At 40.7% G+C, this 16,663-nt stretch overlaps 1 gene segment (V, D, J or C); it reads right to left on the bottom strand.

The window, feature by feature from the left end:
• Positions 1-14,675: 14,675 nt before the first annotated feature.
• LOC102684827 (immunoglobulin kappa light chain-like) overlaps positions 14,676-16,663 on the bottom strand; it is a 142,475-nt gene continuing 140,487 nt past the window's right edge. The window contains 1 exon segment of the C gene segment in view: positions 14,676-15,230. Coding sequence covers positions 14,908-15,230 — 323 coding nt within the window.

The following is a 16,663-nucleotide window of genomic DNA, read 5'->3' as shown; positions in this document are numbered from 1 at the left end:
GAAAATCCAGATTTTGTCAACAAAAAATATACGATATTATTTACTAACATTCAGTATACACTAAAGTTATCAGGTTGACTGAATAATCTTGTTTTCTGAAACAGCCCCCAGTATGAGGTTTCATTCCACTGCTAATTTCTTAATTTATTTAATTACAAAGAAGACAGGCATGAAAATAGACTGACTATGCTTATCTTGCTCTGTCACAACACACAGGACCAAGCCTGTGTTTCCAGTACTGACTGGCTAGAAGTGTTGTTGAACCCAGGAAGACAATTTGCATAGAAGAGACAGTTTGCATTGGCAGCACATGCTTCAGTGCTCTGGGACTGTTTATAGCCCTGTGAGTTTAACACTTCATGACTGAGAGCTGCCCTTCATGGCAACAGAGCCCACAACAACAATGACTTTCATCACCATCATCATATGGACACTCCTCATCTGCTCAGGGTAGGAAGGGATTGAAATGTTAAGTAAGAATTATTTATGAAGTGACAATGAATTATTTTGTTTAAAACAAGAAACATTATATTTAGAAATAATACTTCAGGATCTAATCAATATTTTTCTTCCTCATGTGTAATTTGATTTTTCATTTTCAGAGTCCAGGGGGCAGGTTACTGTAACTCAGACTCCAGGAGTGAAATCAATTCTTCCTGGACAGACAGTCACTGTGAGCTGTAAGACCAGTCCTGCAGTGAACATATATGATTCTAAGCACAGACTAACCTGGTACTAACAAAAAGCTGGTGAAATTCCTAAACTCCTCATCTATGCAGCAACTACCCGACAGACTGGGGTCCCAGAGGGTTTCAGTGGCAGTGGATCTGGGACTGACTTCACTCTGACCATCACAGGAGTCCAGGCTGAAGATGCAGCAGATTATTACTGTACAGGTTTACACTACCTCAACAGTAACTGGCTGTTCACACAATGTTACACACCCGTACAAAAACCTCCCTCAGCAGGACTGCACTGCTGCAGCTGGAACCTACTGCAGGTGCTGAGGGTGAAGGCAAAGACACAGGACACAGCCTGTGGAGGAGCTCAGCTGCGCACAAACACTATGAATGACATTAAGTTAGTTGTATTTAATTTATATAACTTCATTTTAATTTATTTTTGTATTGTTAATGTTTATCTTGAAATTAAATCTTGTTAATGTAATCATTAATGTTCACTTCAATGTTTTCTTTTTAGTTGCAGACTGAGAGAGAGGGGGAACCCAGAAATAAAAAGGTGTTTCATGCTGTAGACTTCACCTTTCATTCTATTATAGAAATTGTTGACTTGGCTCTAACTCACCCAGCTATTCTGTTTGCTCACAGCACTAATTCCTCATTGATTCTTCTTTTCAATTACAACCTCTTCTGGCATGAGAGCTTTAACAAGGAGGATTTTAAAAACAAAACAAAACTAAACATTCTACTTAATATCTTTATCAATCATGGACACTGTGAGTTGTTACAGTCAAGATTCAAACAAACTGTTAATAAAGAAAATCAATCCCTATTAAGCCTGAAAGTTATTATTCCTTTACAGGTGAGACACCAGGGGGCAGAGTGGTGTTGGGGACCCATGAAGTTGATGGGGCTTTAGAAAGTGATGCAATAAATCAGCAATAAGTGTAGAGGAAATAAAGACAGGACAGTACACAAAACAAGCCAATTCACTCTGAGCTGTTTCAGTTCCCAATATCCCTGGAGTGAACAGCTTCAAAACAAAACATACTGATACAGTCCAAAATTTTTTCAAATCTCACTCAGTCTGTCTGCTGGCTCTCCTGATGTTACCTGCTGTTCAAGGCATTTCTGAAGAATCTTCCCTCTTCTCCCTGTCTGCAGATTACCAGTTCCTGGTGTCATACCCTCACCTCACTAACACCTGTAGTGATCACTGGACTGGTCAGGTGGAAAAGGTCAACAGGTCATGTCAGTTCCCAGAGCTACTGAGACTGGATCTGCTACTAGATCTCCATCTACACGTCCTGCCCTCTCCCACGGCCAAAGGCAATGGATTCACAGTCATTCCAAGGCCAATCCTCCCTCCATCTGAAGGAAAAAACTGGCAAGATTGGAGAAACCGGGAGCCTTTCAGCCTCGATCCTGGGAATTTCACCAGATGAGTCTCCTGCTCCACTCCTTCTTACAGCACAGGTCCAAGAGTGCAGCTCAGTCCCTTATCTCTGGTGTTGGGAACAAGGACAAGATTTGTATTGTGACGCTTTATACCAACTTCATGCTCAGCACCACTCAGAAAAAAAACAATATTTAAAGAAACACACAACATCAGTGTTATGTTCTTTTTAATTGCATTAAAAAAAATGTGTCACATTTATTGAAAATGGAATCCCATAAATTTGGCAGCCTAATATGCACTCTTCAGTCACAGAGTGAGGAAAAATATATATATATAATACCAAAAAAAACACGATCAAGAAACGACCATTCATAATCGAGTATGTAACTGTTTCTGAAGCGCAGAAAAGAAGACTGGGAGAAGCAATCTGAAAACTGAGGTTCACTCAAGTCATTGTAATAATGTATTATACGCATGATAATGTAATTTGCATTTCATTTGGTTTTGAGTCTGTCAGATCCATTTAACTAGTGAATGGTAGAGAAGCCTCTATTTCAAGCTAGACACGTAGACTAATGAAGATATTTTACTAGAAGTTAACAGATTCATATTTAATTTGAATTATACACATGCTGTGTGGCTTGCCTGGCTCATGAAAGAAAATGTACTGTGCAAAAGACTGTTCAGCGGTTATATGTAATCAACAATAAAACACATTGTTGTGCTTGCGGTTTCTCCTGTATTTCATAAAATGGGGAGGGGGTGTAAACCCAACCTGTATTTCTCCGGATTGCAGTCACTCTCCCACTGAGGGCGGCAGGTGCAGAGAGGGGCTTTTCAGAGCTCAAGTTTATTAAAACACACCTGTCAGCCCTGGCACAAGAGTATCTCAGTGGACTGTCCATCATGGCCATCAATCACACTGTGAGTCAACTACTACTTGTGTGAAGTAATTGAAGTAATTGATGATGATCTCACTTCCCTTGTTATTGAGTGCACTTAATTCACTTAATTCTTATTTATTTACATATTTATTTGTACAATTCCTTTCTACAAAAGTCTCAATGCAGTTATTAATAATTTCTATTTTGCTATTATTTTGAAGTAACAGAGATAATGTTTTTTGTAATGTATTGTTATTAATTACCTAATTATGTACTATCACTTTCAATGTTAAAATACGTTTGCTTTGTGAAATTAGTGCTTCTTGTTCTTGTTTTTTAACATATGTATTATATTTTATTTAAGGCTGGTTGACAAGGTTTTCTATTAAATTGTTGTAAATTGTAAAATACGTTTGGAATGGGAGCTGATAATCGTAGTGTATGTGCAAATCGTGATCTGGAAGGGCCCCTTTCAAAGATCCTGCCTAGGGCCCCCAGAAAGCCAGAGCTCTGCTTGCCAGGATAGGATCTGACTCCCCTGCAAACCTGTACTGGATAAAAGGTTATAGAACGCATTGATGGATGTTAATAGTTATTACTTTGTCAACAATAAAATTCTTTAGTCACACCAATAGAGTTACTTGAATTGAAATTCAAGTGTTTTTTTTCTTTAAACCAAGAGAGTTGCATATGTGTCTGACTGATTTTTAACCCACGGAGCAGTGTTTACCTGGGTGTTTCTAGTATCAACCCAGACAGCACTTTGTGTGTGAGTGTTTCTAAAATAAACCCAAATAGCACTTTGTGTCTGAATGTTTCTAATGTAAACCCAGAGAGTAATGAGTGTTTCTAGTGTAAAAACACTGGGTTTAAATTGTAATATTTAGACAGGACAGGCCACAGCAATGGTCATCCTGAGGTCAGAAACACCATTTGACTTTAATGATGTTCGTCGATTTGAGATGTATTTTTTTAAATATTAGGGAGCTCTTTAATTGACGTACTCCTGTATTACTGAGGGCAAGGAACAAGGTAGGGAAAAGCAAAGTTGAAGTATTTTTCAAGAAACCCTGGGATTTTTAATGACAATAGAGAGTCAGGACCTCGGTTTTACATCTCACCCAAAGGGCAGCACCTGTGTACAGTATAATGTCCCCGTCATTATACTGGGGCATTAGGACCCACATGGGCCACAGGGTGAGCACCTCCTGCTGACCCCACTAACACCTCTACCAGCAGCAACCTTGGTTTTTCCCAGGAGGTCTCCCATCAAGGTACTGACCAGGCTCACACCTACTTAGCTTCAGTGGGCTGCCAGCTGGGATTTGCAGAGTGATATGGCCTGTCTTGTTATCTCTCCTGAACATTCATTATAAAATCCATTAAAATAGAAGCTGTCTTAAATATTTCCATTAGATTAATTCATTTTCAGTAAAAACAAAACTTTTGTGTCACCAGAGAGCACTCTCCACAAGTGCATGAAAATAAGTGTTCAGTTCCCCATTCTCCAGCCCCATGTATTAAACACAAATACTGTACTTCCTTGAACACAGTGTGGAATGTTTCTTGGGAACACACACAAATTACAGGGCATTTTGACAATTCTATCAATGGAAAAATTAATATAGACAACACCTGACCTGTGGGTAATAGCTCCATTGTCTTGAGAATGCAGATAAAAAACCTGATGTGTCTGAACACACAGAGCCAAGTGCTGCTCTCCACATTCCACTAAATTCCAGCTGTGTTGAGTGGAATAAGGGCTCAGCTGATTGTGTCTCATCCTCTGTTCCTCATAAAGCTGCTCTCTGTCTAGTCCCGCTGTCCTGGGAATGTTTATGCTAAACTGCTCATCTTGCTCTGACACAACACACGGCACGAAGCCTGTTTCCAGCATTGACTGACTGAACCCAGGAAGACAATTTGCATTGAAAATACACTTTGCATAGACAGCACATGCTTCAGTGGTCTGGGAGTGTTTATAGCCCTGTGAGTTTAACACTTCCAGACTGAGAGCTGCCCTTCATGGCAACAGAACCCACAGCAACAATGACTTTCATCACCATCTTCATCTGGACACTCCTCATATTTGCACAGGGTAGGAATGGGTTTATAAGCATTTTATTTTAAGTCAAAATAATTTGTGTAAACCATGAAATATTTTAAATAATAAATTACTCTATGAAGTGTTTTAATTATTTTTTTTTCATCATACACTGTTTGATGTTTTATTTTCAGAATCCAGTGGACAGGTTACTGTGACTCAGACTCCAACAGTAAAGACTGTTCTCCCTGGACAGACAGTCACTGTGAGCTGTAAGACCAGTTCAGCTCCATTTAATAACAATGATCTAAACTGGTTCCAACAGAAACCTAGTGAAGCTCCAAAACTCCTGATTTATTGGGCAACTAACCATCTAACTGGGATCCCAGAGCGATTCAGTGGCAGTGGGTCTGGGACTGACTTCACTCTGACCATCACAGGAGTCCAGGCTGAAGATGCTGGAGATTATTACTGCCAAACTAAACACTCCATTGACAGTGCCCTTGTGTTCACACAGTGTTACACACTCGTACAAAAACCTCCCTCAGCAGCACTGCACAGTGACTGCACTGCTGCAGCTGGGACCTACTGCAGGTGCTGAGGGTGAAGACAAAGACACAGGACACAGGCTGTGGAGGAGCTGAGTTGCAAAGAGACACAATAAGCTTCATGTGTATTATTAAAAGATTACTATTTTATTTTACTTTATTGAAGTGAATAATTTTAATACAAACATTCAGTTAAATTTTATGACTCACGACTGTACTGCCAAGCACAGTTCAAACTGCATCATCAAGTTTGCCGATGACACGACAGTGGTGGGCATCATTAGCAACAACGATGAGTCAACATACAATTAGCCTTAAAAACATCTGTATTTATGATGTCTTTATTTAGAATATGAGCCCATGTATCCAGACAGTGTGACCCCTAATGCAGGGCTCCTCAGCCCCAGTCCAGCAGGTTCATAGGTCACCCTTAGATCTCCAGTTTCTAAAGACCTCAGTTTCATTCTGATCAGGTGATTATGAAGCAGGTGATTGTTGCTCCAATTCCTTTATACAGTTCACCATGTTGGAAAGTATACATTCACTCCACTATAGAAAGAGTACTTTTACTTGCATAATTAATTAAACATATACAGGTGTTCCCAGTGTTCCAGTAGGTGACCTGTAATAGTATCTAGATTGTCTAGGACCAAGGTTAGAGATAGAGAGTAAAAGTTAATACATTTTAAGCAACCCGGGTAACATGACCATTCTTGAAAGCCTCCTCTTCCTGTTTTTTAAATTGTCATCTGATCAATTGTCTTACATCAACCATTAGGGTGACTGAGGAGGGCAGGTTTTTCCCCACAGGCTGCCAACAGGAGTCTTCATCTTCTTAATAAATGGTAAAGATCAGTTTATTCAACCTCAAGTAAATTTGCAGCATTTAGAGGAATCCTGGAACAAGCCAATACCAATTTTTCCAGACAGAACGACTTGGCTACACTTCACCTGGATCAGATTTAATTGTTTCTCTCACAGTCATAATGTCTGCTGCACAGCAATTGAAGGTCATATGATGTATCAGTCTGACCTTTCATTGCAGTACAGGCTGACACTGACCTGCAAATCTGCACTAGAGGGCACTATTTGAGAAGCTTTCACACAGACCTGAGTCTTTATGGTTGCATTATGAAGTTTTCTAATGTTAAGGCAAAGGATGACTCATGTGTTAAAGCCTTTTTACCATACTAAGAATTAATTGTATCATCTTAGATTTTTATTAGTACTACATGTATTGGACATTTTACAAACGTTAACACCACACTGTTACGACCCCAACTGTCTAGGGGTAAAGTGGTATAACATTTAGGATCATTTTTGGAAGCAGGTGGGTTCTGTTGAGGGAGCGTGATAAAAGGGTGGGTGCAAAAGTGATGATTTTAAGTTCAATAAGTGACTGGTAAGACACAATAACACACAGGGTAAGGAACTAGACTGGTGCCAAACAAAAGAAAATAAACAAAATGGAGCTGGCTAGGAAAGTGAGGGAAAGCTAACCTGACTACAAAAGAAAACCCAAAACACCTGGTCTTCAGCATCTTCAGCACCCTAGCTAACCTCCACTGACTACCCAAAACCATACAAGCCAAATGGCACTCACCTGTACTAAACTAGTGTTACTAATACAAAATCAACTAAGTGTGTAGAATGTACCCAACAACCTAAACTAACCTTATACGCAAAAGTTCACACAAAAACACAAGTGAACTAGGAATACAAATAAGGGAAAACAAGAGTAATCAACAGGAACAGGATACAAAAGAACACAAAGGTTGAACATATAACACGTTAGGGCAACGCAATGGCAAAACAAGGATAAACACACAAACAAAAGTACAAAGAGAAAAACAGAAACCAACAAAACAAAGCCAAAACTATACAAAAACACACACACAGCAAAACAACAAAGCCGAAGCAATAACCAAAAGCAAAATGAAGCAACACAGGACCAAAGTCAAACAAAAGGCCTCTCCTTCCTGAAAACCTCCATGTTATATACTGAATAAGATGAGTTCTGATTGACTGAGAGCTGATTGATGATGATGTCATATGGAACAGTGGTGTAATGATGGACCAACAATCAAAGGTCAGCAGTTTGGAACATAAAAAAGACACACTGGGACGTAACACACACTATATAGCCAATCTTGAGATAGGTAATGAATACCTTACAAACAAAAACAAGAAGCAAACATTTTACCAATATATCATATAGCTTGGAAAGGAAAATTATAACAATAATAAACAGGATCTCTGTTACTTCAAATTTACAGTGTGACAAATCATAACTTACAAATTACTGCACTGAAACGTCATAGAAATTAATTTTAGAAATACAGTAAATATGAAAATAAGCAGAAAAAATAAAAACAAGTGCACTCAATAATGAGGTGAGGGGAGGGAGGTGAGATCAGTAAGGTTGAGCAGGAGAGAAAGTGTTCTATAACTTAAAGCACCTAGGTTTTCTGAAGGCAAAATCATAAATTACATCTTCATACAATAGTAGTCGACCCACTGCGTGATTGATGCTCATTTTTTTATTTCAAACCATTACAACAAATACATAGTTTGTAAGACAAGTAAAAGGTCAATTGTAATGTTTCATTACATGTTAGTTGTAATTAAAGATCACAGTGTTTGATCATCACAATCATGGCGATAAACCTATGTTAACTCATCTATTTCTTCCTTCAGCTAAGACATAACCATGACAAGATTGTTCAAATACCAGAAAGAATTCCAATGAAAGCTGGGTGCTGTTTCACAGAGTAAGATTAGTCTATTATCCAGTCAGCTTGTGTAAATATGTTGATAAAAGTTTTTGGTTTCATGAAGCAGGATTGAATTCTATCCAGGTAAGTAACTATAGTAAAATACAGTACCTTTTATTCTTAACCTTCTCTGGGGCAGTTTGAATTAAACCTAAACTGACTCTGAGGTTAAAAGCTCGTCTCACAGACCAATCAGTGATCCAGCTGATCTGAGAGCTGAGTGAGAGTGGAGAGAAAGTTTAGAGATCACCCCTTACACTTGGCAGATAATTTTTCTTTGAAAGATACCATTTCAGCCAACTGGTATACTTTACATTCACAATCTGTCAAGTCCCTGCATTGTTAACACTGCTTTGTGCAGCTCAGTGTTAAAAGAAACTCAGACTATGTAAAAGGCTGAGATTCCTTGTGACTAGTTCAGTTTTTTACTGTGTGCTGTGCAATGAGGAAATTGGTGTTTGCAAGAGAACGATTTTTGAATGCATTCATAACATTTGAACATACCGATTAAAGAAAATGTCATGTTGCAAATTGAGGGGGCACCCTGGCAGGCTCAGGGCCCTAGGCAGTCACCTAGTCCACCTATACCCAGGGCCAGGCCTGGCCTACTTGGACATTCCAAGCTTGGTGATCCAGAGAAAAATGATTCTGTATTTTCATGCATTATTACTCTAAATCCCAAGAAGTGTGTTGTGTTTGTGTTATAGAATGTATTTATCCTTGTGTGTTGCTGGTAGTAAAGCTAAGATCTAAGTTACAGATCTGTACTTACATCATCAGCAGAATAATAGAGTGTTTTGTTATTGGTTATAAATCATTTTCAGATATGTAGCACTGTAGATATGATCATCATCATCCAGCAGAGGGCAGTGCTCAACACAGTGTCTTCAACCTCTGCATGTAAACTCTTTTACTTTTTATAGAGCGTCTCTCCTCTGACATGGATTGTAAAGAGGGAGGAGTGTGCTGGTTGCTCACTGAATTCACCTTGCCAGCCTGGGCAGCTGTGTTTTTTGCTGTGTCTGTTCTTCCTTTCTTCAGCAGCTGTTTTGATACGAGGACCAGAGTAGCTCGTTTTCAGTTATATCAGAATATGAGACTGCTTGATGCCATCAGTGCCTCTAGCTGTTCCACACAGTCCCAACTGAGTGCTTCTGCTTCTCCTCCAGTAACTCTTCTCACTCACACTCTTTCTTACAGTAACTCTGCTCACACACACTCCTCTCCTCCAGTAACTCTGCTCACACACACTCTTCTCCTCCAGTAACTCTGCTCACACACACTCTTCTCCTCCAGTAACTCTGCTCACACACACTCTTCTGCTACAGTAACTCTTACACTCACACACACTCACATGTCCATGTCTCTTCAGTGATTTCACACAAACCAAGGCTATTTCCCTTTGAAGATTCAGGTTCTCTAGCCTGTATGCAATAACACAGTCTGATGTTCAGGTATTTTAAATAGTATTCTGTATCAATTGACTGATGAACAAGAAATGCCTTTGTGTGTTTTTACTTCCTGTCATTTTCTTTACCCAATTCAGGGCTGAGGAAGAGCTTATCCCAGCTGACAACAGAATACATGCTTGGTGGGACACCAGCAAACACACACCAGGGCCAGTTTTCCCAGAAGCTAAGTCAGCTACCAGTATAGTAAAGGAATAAGTAAAGGTTGAAATCTTTACTTGTTCCTTTGCAGTCTACACATGGTGACACAGCTGCCAACTACCAGTACCGTATGTCTTTGGACTGTGGGGTAAAATGAAGCACCTGGAGAAAACCTATACAAACCTGAGGAGAACATTTAAACTTCACACAGATACCCACGTCAGGTTCAGAATTGAACCCAGGGTCCCAGTCCTGTGAGGCAGCAATGCTGACCACTGTGTGACCCACTCAGAAATTTCACCCTACATATATATATATACACACACACACATTACTAATGACTGAACATGACAAATTGTCCAATTTCAGAAAAGGTTCCATTTACAGACCGATATTATTGCTACTATACTATTATTACTGCTACAATACAGTTTATGGAATATTAGTAAATATTAGTTATAAATGTAATCACTTATAACTAAGAAATGTATTTAACACCATTAAACAGGTCCTCACGGCACATTCACACATACTGTACATCAATAAAATTAGTCACACCTCATAGGAGATGCTTAAACGACAGAGTTACTGAAATATGTAGTTAATATTTATAAGCCCTCAGTTACTCTTTATATAAAGTGTTACAGGGAGTTACGTTTAAAACATCCTGACCAGGTCCTCGATCTGCTCTCTTGCTTCCCTGATCTTGAACAGGTGCAGTTCTCTGACACCCCCACAGTATGACACCTCCCTCAACCAGCCCATTCTCCCCCATGCTAGGCAAATCAGCCTGGCTGCACTCAGCTCAGACTGTCCCCGGGCTATTTTTGGCTATGAAATCGCAAGATGTGGCGAGAAACTGAAGCTGTTGCTGGGAGGATTTGCATAGACAGGATGAGCCCTGCAGCTGGGCCAGGGCAGGACAGCCCAGATGGAGAAGAGTCTCCAGGGGCTCCTCTCCCTCTAACACTGCTGTCTACATCATAACACAAGGGCTGGGTTTAACTATCTTCTACCTGCTCTGAGAGTCTGTCTCTCTCTCTGGCACCCAGAACAGCTGACAGGTCCCTTTTAAAGACTCTAGACAATTATTAATATTCATGTGCACTAATAATTCTATTGAAGCGTAACTCAACAAAGTCAAACTGTAATGAAGACTGAAAGAAACACTAAATCTACTTGATGGTTAGAAGCTTGATAATCCAGGGTTTTAGTGCTGACTCTTCAGCTCACTGTATATACTCTGCAGCTGATAGTTTGTGCTCTGTCCTGTTGTCATTGAGAAAATTGATAAGACTGAAGGTACTGATGATCTGTGTTCTAGGTCTTACCCAGACAAAATAAAATATTATCCACTTCAGGGCACAAAGCAAGGGCTTGATACTGTAGTTCCCAACAAATATCAATTAATTTTCTGCTATTGTTATTGATAATTACCAATCCTATCATTATGTCTCAAAAGAAGGAAACACCTCAAAGTGTTTGGCATTACAAACATATTTAAACAATATCAAGCATGAATACATAAATGTTCAAAAACACAACATATACAATATAAAAGAATAACTATTAAAGGACGGCAAAGAGAAAGGCAATAGGTTTAGACCTCAGGAGGACACTGCTGTTGGACTCTTGAACTAAAACCTTTCATTCAGATATCTCGTACACACCCCACAATATAAACATCTCTCAGTTGTCATTAAAAACAGAACTTGTCCTCAATTGACTCAATTTATTACTCATCTATTTTATTAAAAAAAAACATATTGCAGATGAAGTGAAAAAGTGGTCTTAGTTACTTTAAACAGTTAAATTGCACGGTCCAAACTAGGATAAATACTCCTGACAAACAGTCCTATAGCCTATAAAAATTCCCAGTCTGATCTATGAGTGTAAGTAGGAGTGTTTCTCAGGGACTAGAAAACTGTCTTCCTTGGAAAATCAGGTGATGGCAGATTATCCATCCCTCCATTTTTTAAACATTTTTACTCAATATAGGGGTGCAGAGGACACAGAACCTATCCCAGCAAGCAACAAGCACAAGGACATCCATTGCAGAACAGACAGACAAACATACACTCACACCAGGCCCAGTTTTCCCTGAAGCCAATTAACCTACCAGTATATCTTCTGACTGTGGGAGGAAACTAAGGCACCTGGCGGAAACCGAAACAAACATGGGAAGAACATACAGACCTCAATAGAGATAACCCACCAGGAATTGAACCCAGGGCCCGAGCTCTGCAAGACAGCAATGCTAACCACTGTGCTGCCCTTTTGGAAGAACTACATTTTGATTTGGAACTTGTGGATCTCACTGATGTGATAATCAGGTGTAGGTTGTTTATTTGCCTTTTGCGATATTGTTTATCTTGAGTATTGCCACTTTCTGTCAGATGATCAGTCTCCTGTAAGATCATTTACAATTTGAAACACTAGTAAAGACAACGTGAAAAAACAAGCCATCAGGTAACACCCTTAAATGTACAGAACACTTGAGGGTAAAACTAGAAGGATATTTAACTCAACGTGTTACATGTAACTGATCCCTGGTGCTTGATTGCCAACTTCATGCCACAGTAAAGCCCTGTGCCAGTGAAGTGCACCCCTGTTCCCCAAAACAGAACAGATAGTGACCACTGTGGCCTTCACACGCATGATCATGCAGCTCATTAACATCTCAGGTGATGACAAGACGGTCATTACTGGGAGACTCAAGCTGGAGCAGAGGGTTCAGAGTGAGCAGAGAGGTGTTGCTCCATTAGACCCAGAAAATAATTTAACCCCCTGAGTCTCCAGTCTCTGCATAAAAAAAAAATATCAGTGAATCTACAAAAGAAGGATCTGCATCAGGCATCTCCAGCTCTATTCCTAGAAGACCTGAAGTCTTCAGCTTTTTTGATCCAACCTGGACAGTCAATTCAGCCAATTATATTCTGAGTTACACATGGAATTCTTCTTACTGTTTGTGTAACACCGCTGCACTATCCTGACAGAGCACAGTGGTCTCAGGATGGGGGGTGAATCAACATGAAGGCAGACACACTAGCAGGCTGTTGAGTGTAGGCAGGAAAATTAACAAACAGCAGACAGTGAAGTCCATAGCTGGAGTCCTAACAGGATATGAAACCTGAGACACAAGGCTTGAGGCACAAAGGGAAATCTGGAAGCATAGTCAGGCAAAGCAAGCAAGTGTCATGAACAGTTCTTTCCGGGACCTATACAGATGACATGCTCCAGATTTGTGAGGAAACGCTGAGGGGAAAAAGTCATACAGGAGAGGTTATGGAGACAGGGGGCATGTCCAGGGGGTGCAGGTGTCCAGGGGGGAGTGAGTCCAAGGTGAACAATCCATGAAGAAATCCAAAGGGGTAATCCAAGACAGAAGAGTAAGTCCAATGCCAGAAGATCCATCCAAGGGAATTAAAACCATGAACCGGGTCAGGACCGGCAGTGGGGACGGGGGGGATCAGGAACAGGAGGTTAAAACCATGACAGAGCCAAATGCAGCAGGACCCAGGATCTCACAAAATGGGATTCAATGAGGAGCATCAGGTGAAGTCTGCATCTGGCTTTTAAGGAGGAACTGAATTAGGGAACAGGTGTGGGTGATGGGAGAGAACGAGGAGGGGCTTAAGGGGAGGAGTAGCGACCGTGACAGCAAGTTCATAGTGCAGGAGAGAATGCAAGCAAGAGCGATTCAAAATACTGGAAAACACAAGTGAAGCACAAAAAAGATCCAGAGACATGGTGAAGAATATAATCAGTGAAAGGCAGGGAAGTCAAGAAGCAGAAACTGATAAACAAAGCACTAAGAGTGAGCTGGGAGGCAATCTCAAGGCTGGTTTTTATAACCTGCTGGAACAAAGTTAGTGAATGATTCCATTATACACAGGTGAAATTGATCTTCAGCTTGATAGTGTTTTCACGGCAACAGGTTGATTGGCTAGTTGATTACAAACTCTATCAGTTGCTGTGGTGTTTCAGGTGTGTAATTTTGTGCTCCAACAGGAAAGAGTGTGACAGTTTCCTACTGCTGATAACACAGAACATTCATGTGACTTAAGGCACAGTTATCTATAAAACACCTCTGATGTTGGGGAGAAGTATTACAGTTCTGTTTTTATTTACATAATTAGTTCTGAGATGAAACACAAACCAGGAGATACGAGGTCCAGAGGCAGCACAGCACCATGAACAGAGCTGTCTGAGGCTTGCTGTAATACTTGTTTTCATCAGTAATCACTTCTGTAAAACATGAAAGAATACCAACCATCTAATTTTATTTTACAATTACTCCTTTATATTTTGGTTATTTTTTTCTTATTTAAGCTAAGCAGTGTGATGGGTAGCAGAGAATGATCTTTTTCTGGCAGGATTCCACACTTCTTTATAGAAAAGGGTGACAGGAGTATGGAATAAGCTACCTAGCCATGAGCTTGTAGCTGATAGCCTGGATTCTTGCCGAATGGCCTCTTGTTTGTACAGTAGCTGTTTCTCTGTTCGTATGGAATCTGGAACACCAAGCGCAGCAGCAGGGACCATCTGTGAGCCTGCAGTGAGCTCACTGTGAGGGTGTTCTTTATAATTCCTCACGTGCACTCACAGGTTGTTTTACACACCGTTAGCGTCTGCCGGTCTTGAACACTCAGCTATAAATAATTCACAATCAAATCAGAACAACATGCATTTATGGGGTGCAAAGGAGTTTCTATAATAAAGATCAGGACGACTAATTTCATGATTCAAAAATTCTTTATTACTATTATTTTTCTCTCACTAACAGCACGTACAACAGGACTAAACAACACGCACACATGGACAGCGGCTGATGGAGAAGCTCAGCGCGTCTAAAACGTTGCTAACAAACATGTCTGAGTACTGAGCGGCGCAACAAGGTTACAGTCACAGAGATAAAGCTAAAACACAACACAGCCATCAGCAATGCGGCGCTGCCCTCTGTATGGGCTACTCTGGGCAGTCGGATTTGTTCAGGGTCTTCTGGACAGTAGCCTGGGACCCCTGGCTGGCCTCGCAGGTCACGGAGTGCAGCGATTTCCAGTCGGCCTCGGACAGCGTCAGGGTGCTGCTCCAGCTGTAGGTGCCGTCGCTCTCCAGGATGCCAGGGGTCTTGGTGACGCTACTGCTCTTAGAGCTGCCGTCGATCTTCCACTGCAGGCTCCAGTCGGATGGGAAGCCCTTGTTGGCCAGACACAGCAGCGTGGCGCTTCTCTTGGCGCTCAGCTCCACAGTGGAGGGCGGCAGGAGGGACAGAGACGGCAGCGCGTTACCTGCAGACGGAAACCGGTTGGAATGAGATCAGAGAGATCAGAGAGACTCACAGTCGCCTGGGAGAGACTCGCACAGACCCACAGGGAAAAAAAACCCAAACTGTCGCAAAATAGACACTGTTTCACTATTGACAGCCAGCTAAAAAAGGAAAAGGAAGTTTTAAGTTCTACACGTTGTTTCAGGGCTTGAATAAGTGTTTCCGGACACTCAGGACTAAAGTCCTTCATGTAGTTGGAAATGTATCTAAAATTCATTAAATACACTGCACTTTGATAATGTCTGAAAGTACATTTACCTAAATGTGTTTTAACCATATCTTGCTTATTGAGGACTACAAACTAAAGCTGTATCCCTGCTGCCTCCTGTACTAAAAGCCCAACGTGGCGCCTCTCGCCTCCCGCTGAATAAAACTGACCCGTAACGAACTTTTCACCGTCTGCAGGACCAGTCAGCACCGGCGGGTACTGAGGCTTTATAAGTACAAGACACGAAAAAAAATACCTGTGAAATTCGCGAGTGTATTCACCTGGAGAAGAAATAATTATGCCTACTTTCATATATAAAGTATTAATATATTAATGAAATTTCTTGAAATCAAGCATTCTGGAAGATTAATATACTAACTACGATTGGTATATTTTCTTCTCCAAATGCAATTATTGTATGAACCCTACAGCACAGATTATTTAGCGAGACATAAAACCACGTAAAATATGATTATTCAATCATTTAAAAAAAAACAGATCCAGTTTCGTTTTGCCCCTAAATTGTAATAGAATCACTACATTGAACGTTGAAAAAACACTGATCTACCTCAACACTTCGACTATCTGTACACATTGAACTATTATGTTTTTTTATGATTAAAAGAAAGATTTAAAAAGTTGACGTTAATAAACAGTAATTGAACAGCGATAACACGAGTACATATACTGTATATCATGAATATGAATTCGGTTTTGAGAAGTATGCAGTTCGGGTTCTGTCAGCCACCGGCGTGCAGCGCCTGTCAGCTCTTCTCCGCCTGAAATGGACCCGAGTCAGCGGCTACATTAAGGCATGACTTGTCTCACTTGGACCGGCGGAGTCTGAACCCAACAGAGTCTCAATCGGGTTCCAGACCATGGGAAGTGGAAACGTTCCGCTGTGCGCTTTTGACACCGACTCTGTATCTCCAATATCAGCAGGATTAATGCACATTTCACATTGTAGCCTACAATAGAAGCATTCATACTATAAAGCAAACATAATAAATGGACACTCAGGATTCACGAGATGAAGCCTGTAAAGTATCCCGCACTGTAGACGAGCACCGCAGCAGCCCAGCTAGGCTGAGACTAACCGAGCTGACACCCCGCTCCCGAATCGCACTTCTCAACACAACACTGTAAAAATACAATCTCATAACATGAGCATCAACGTTGCAATTTCT

The sequence above is a fragment of the Lepisosteus oculatus genome, chromosome 18 (assembly GCF_040954835.1).
Source record: "Lepisosteus oculatus isolate fLepOcu1 chromosome 18, fLepOcu1.hap2, whole genome shotgun sequence".
NCBI lineage: Eukaryota > Metazoa > Chordata > Actinopteri > Semionotiformes > Lepisosteidae > Lepisosteus > Lepisosteus oculatus.
This window is presented reverse-complemented; position numbering and strand designations above follow the sequence as displayed.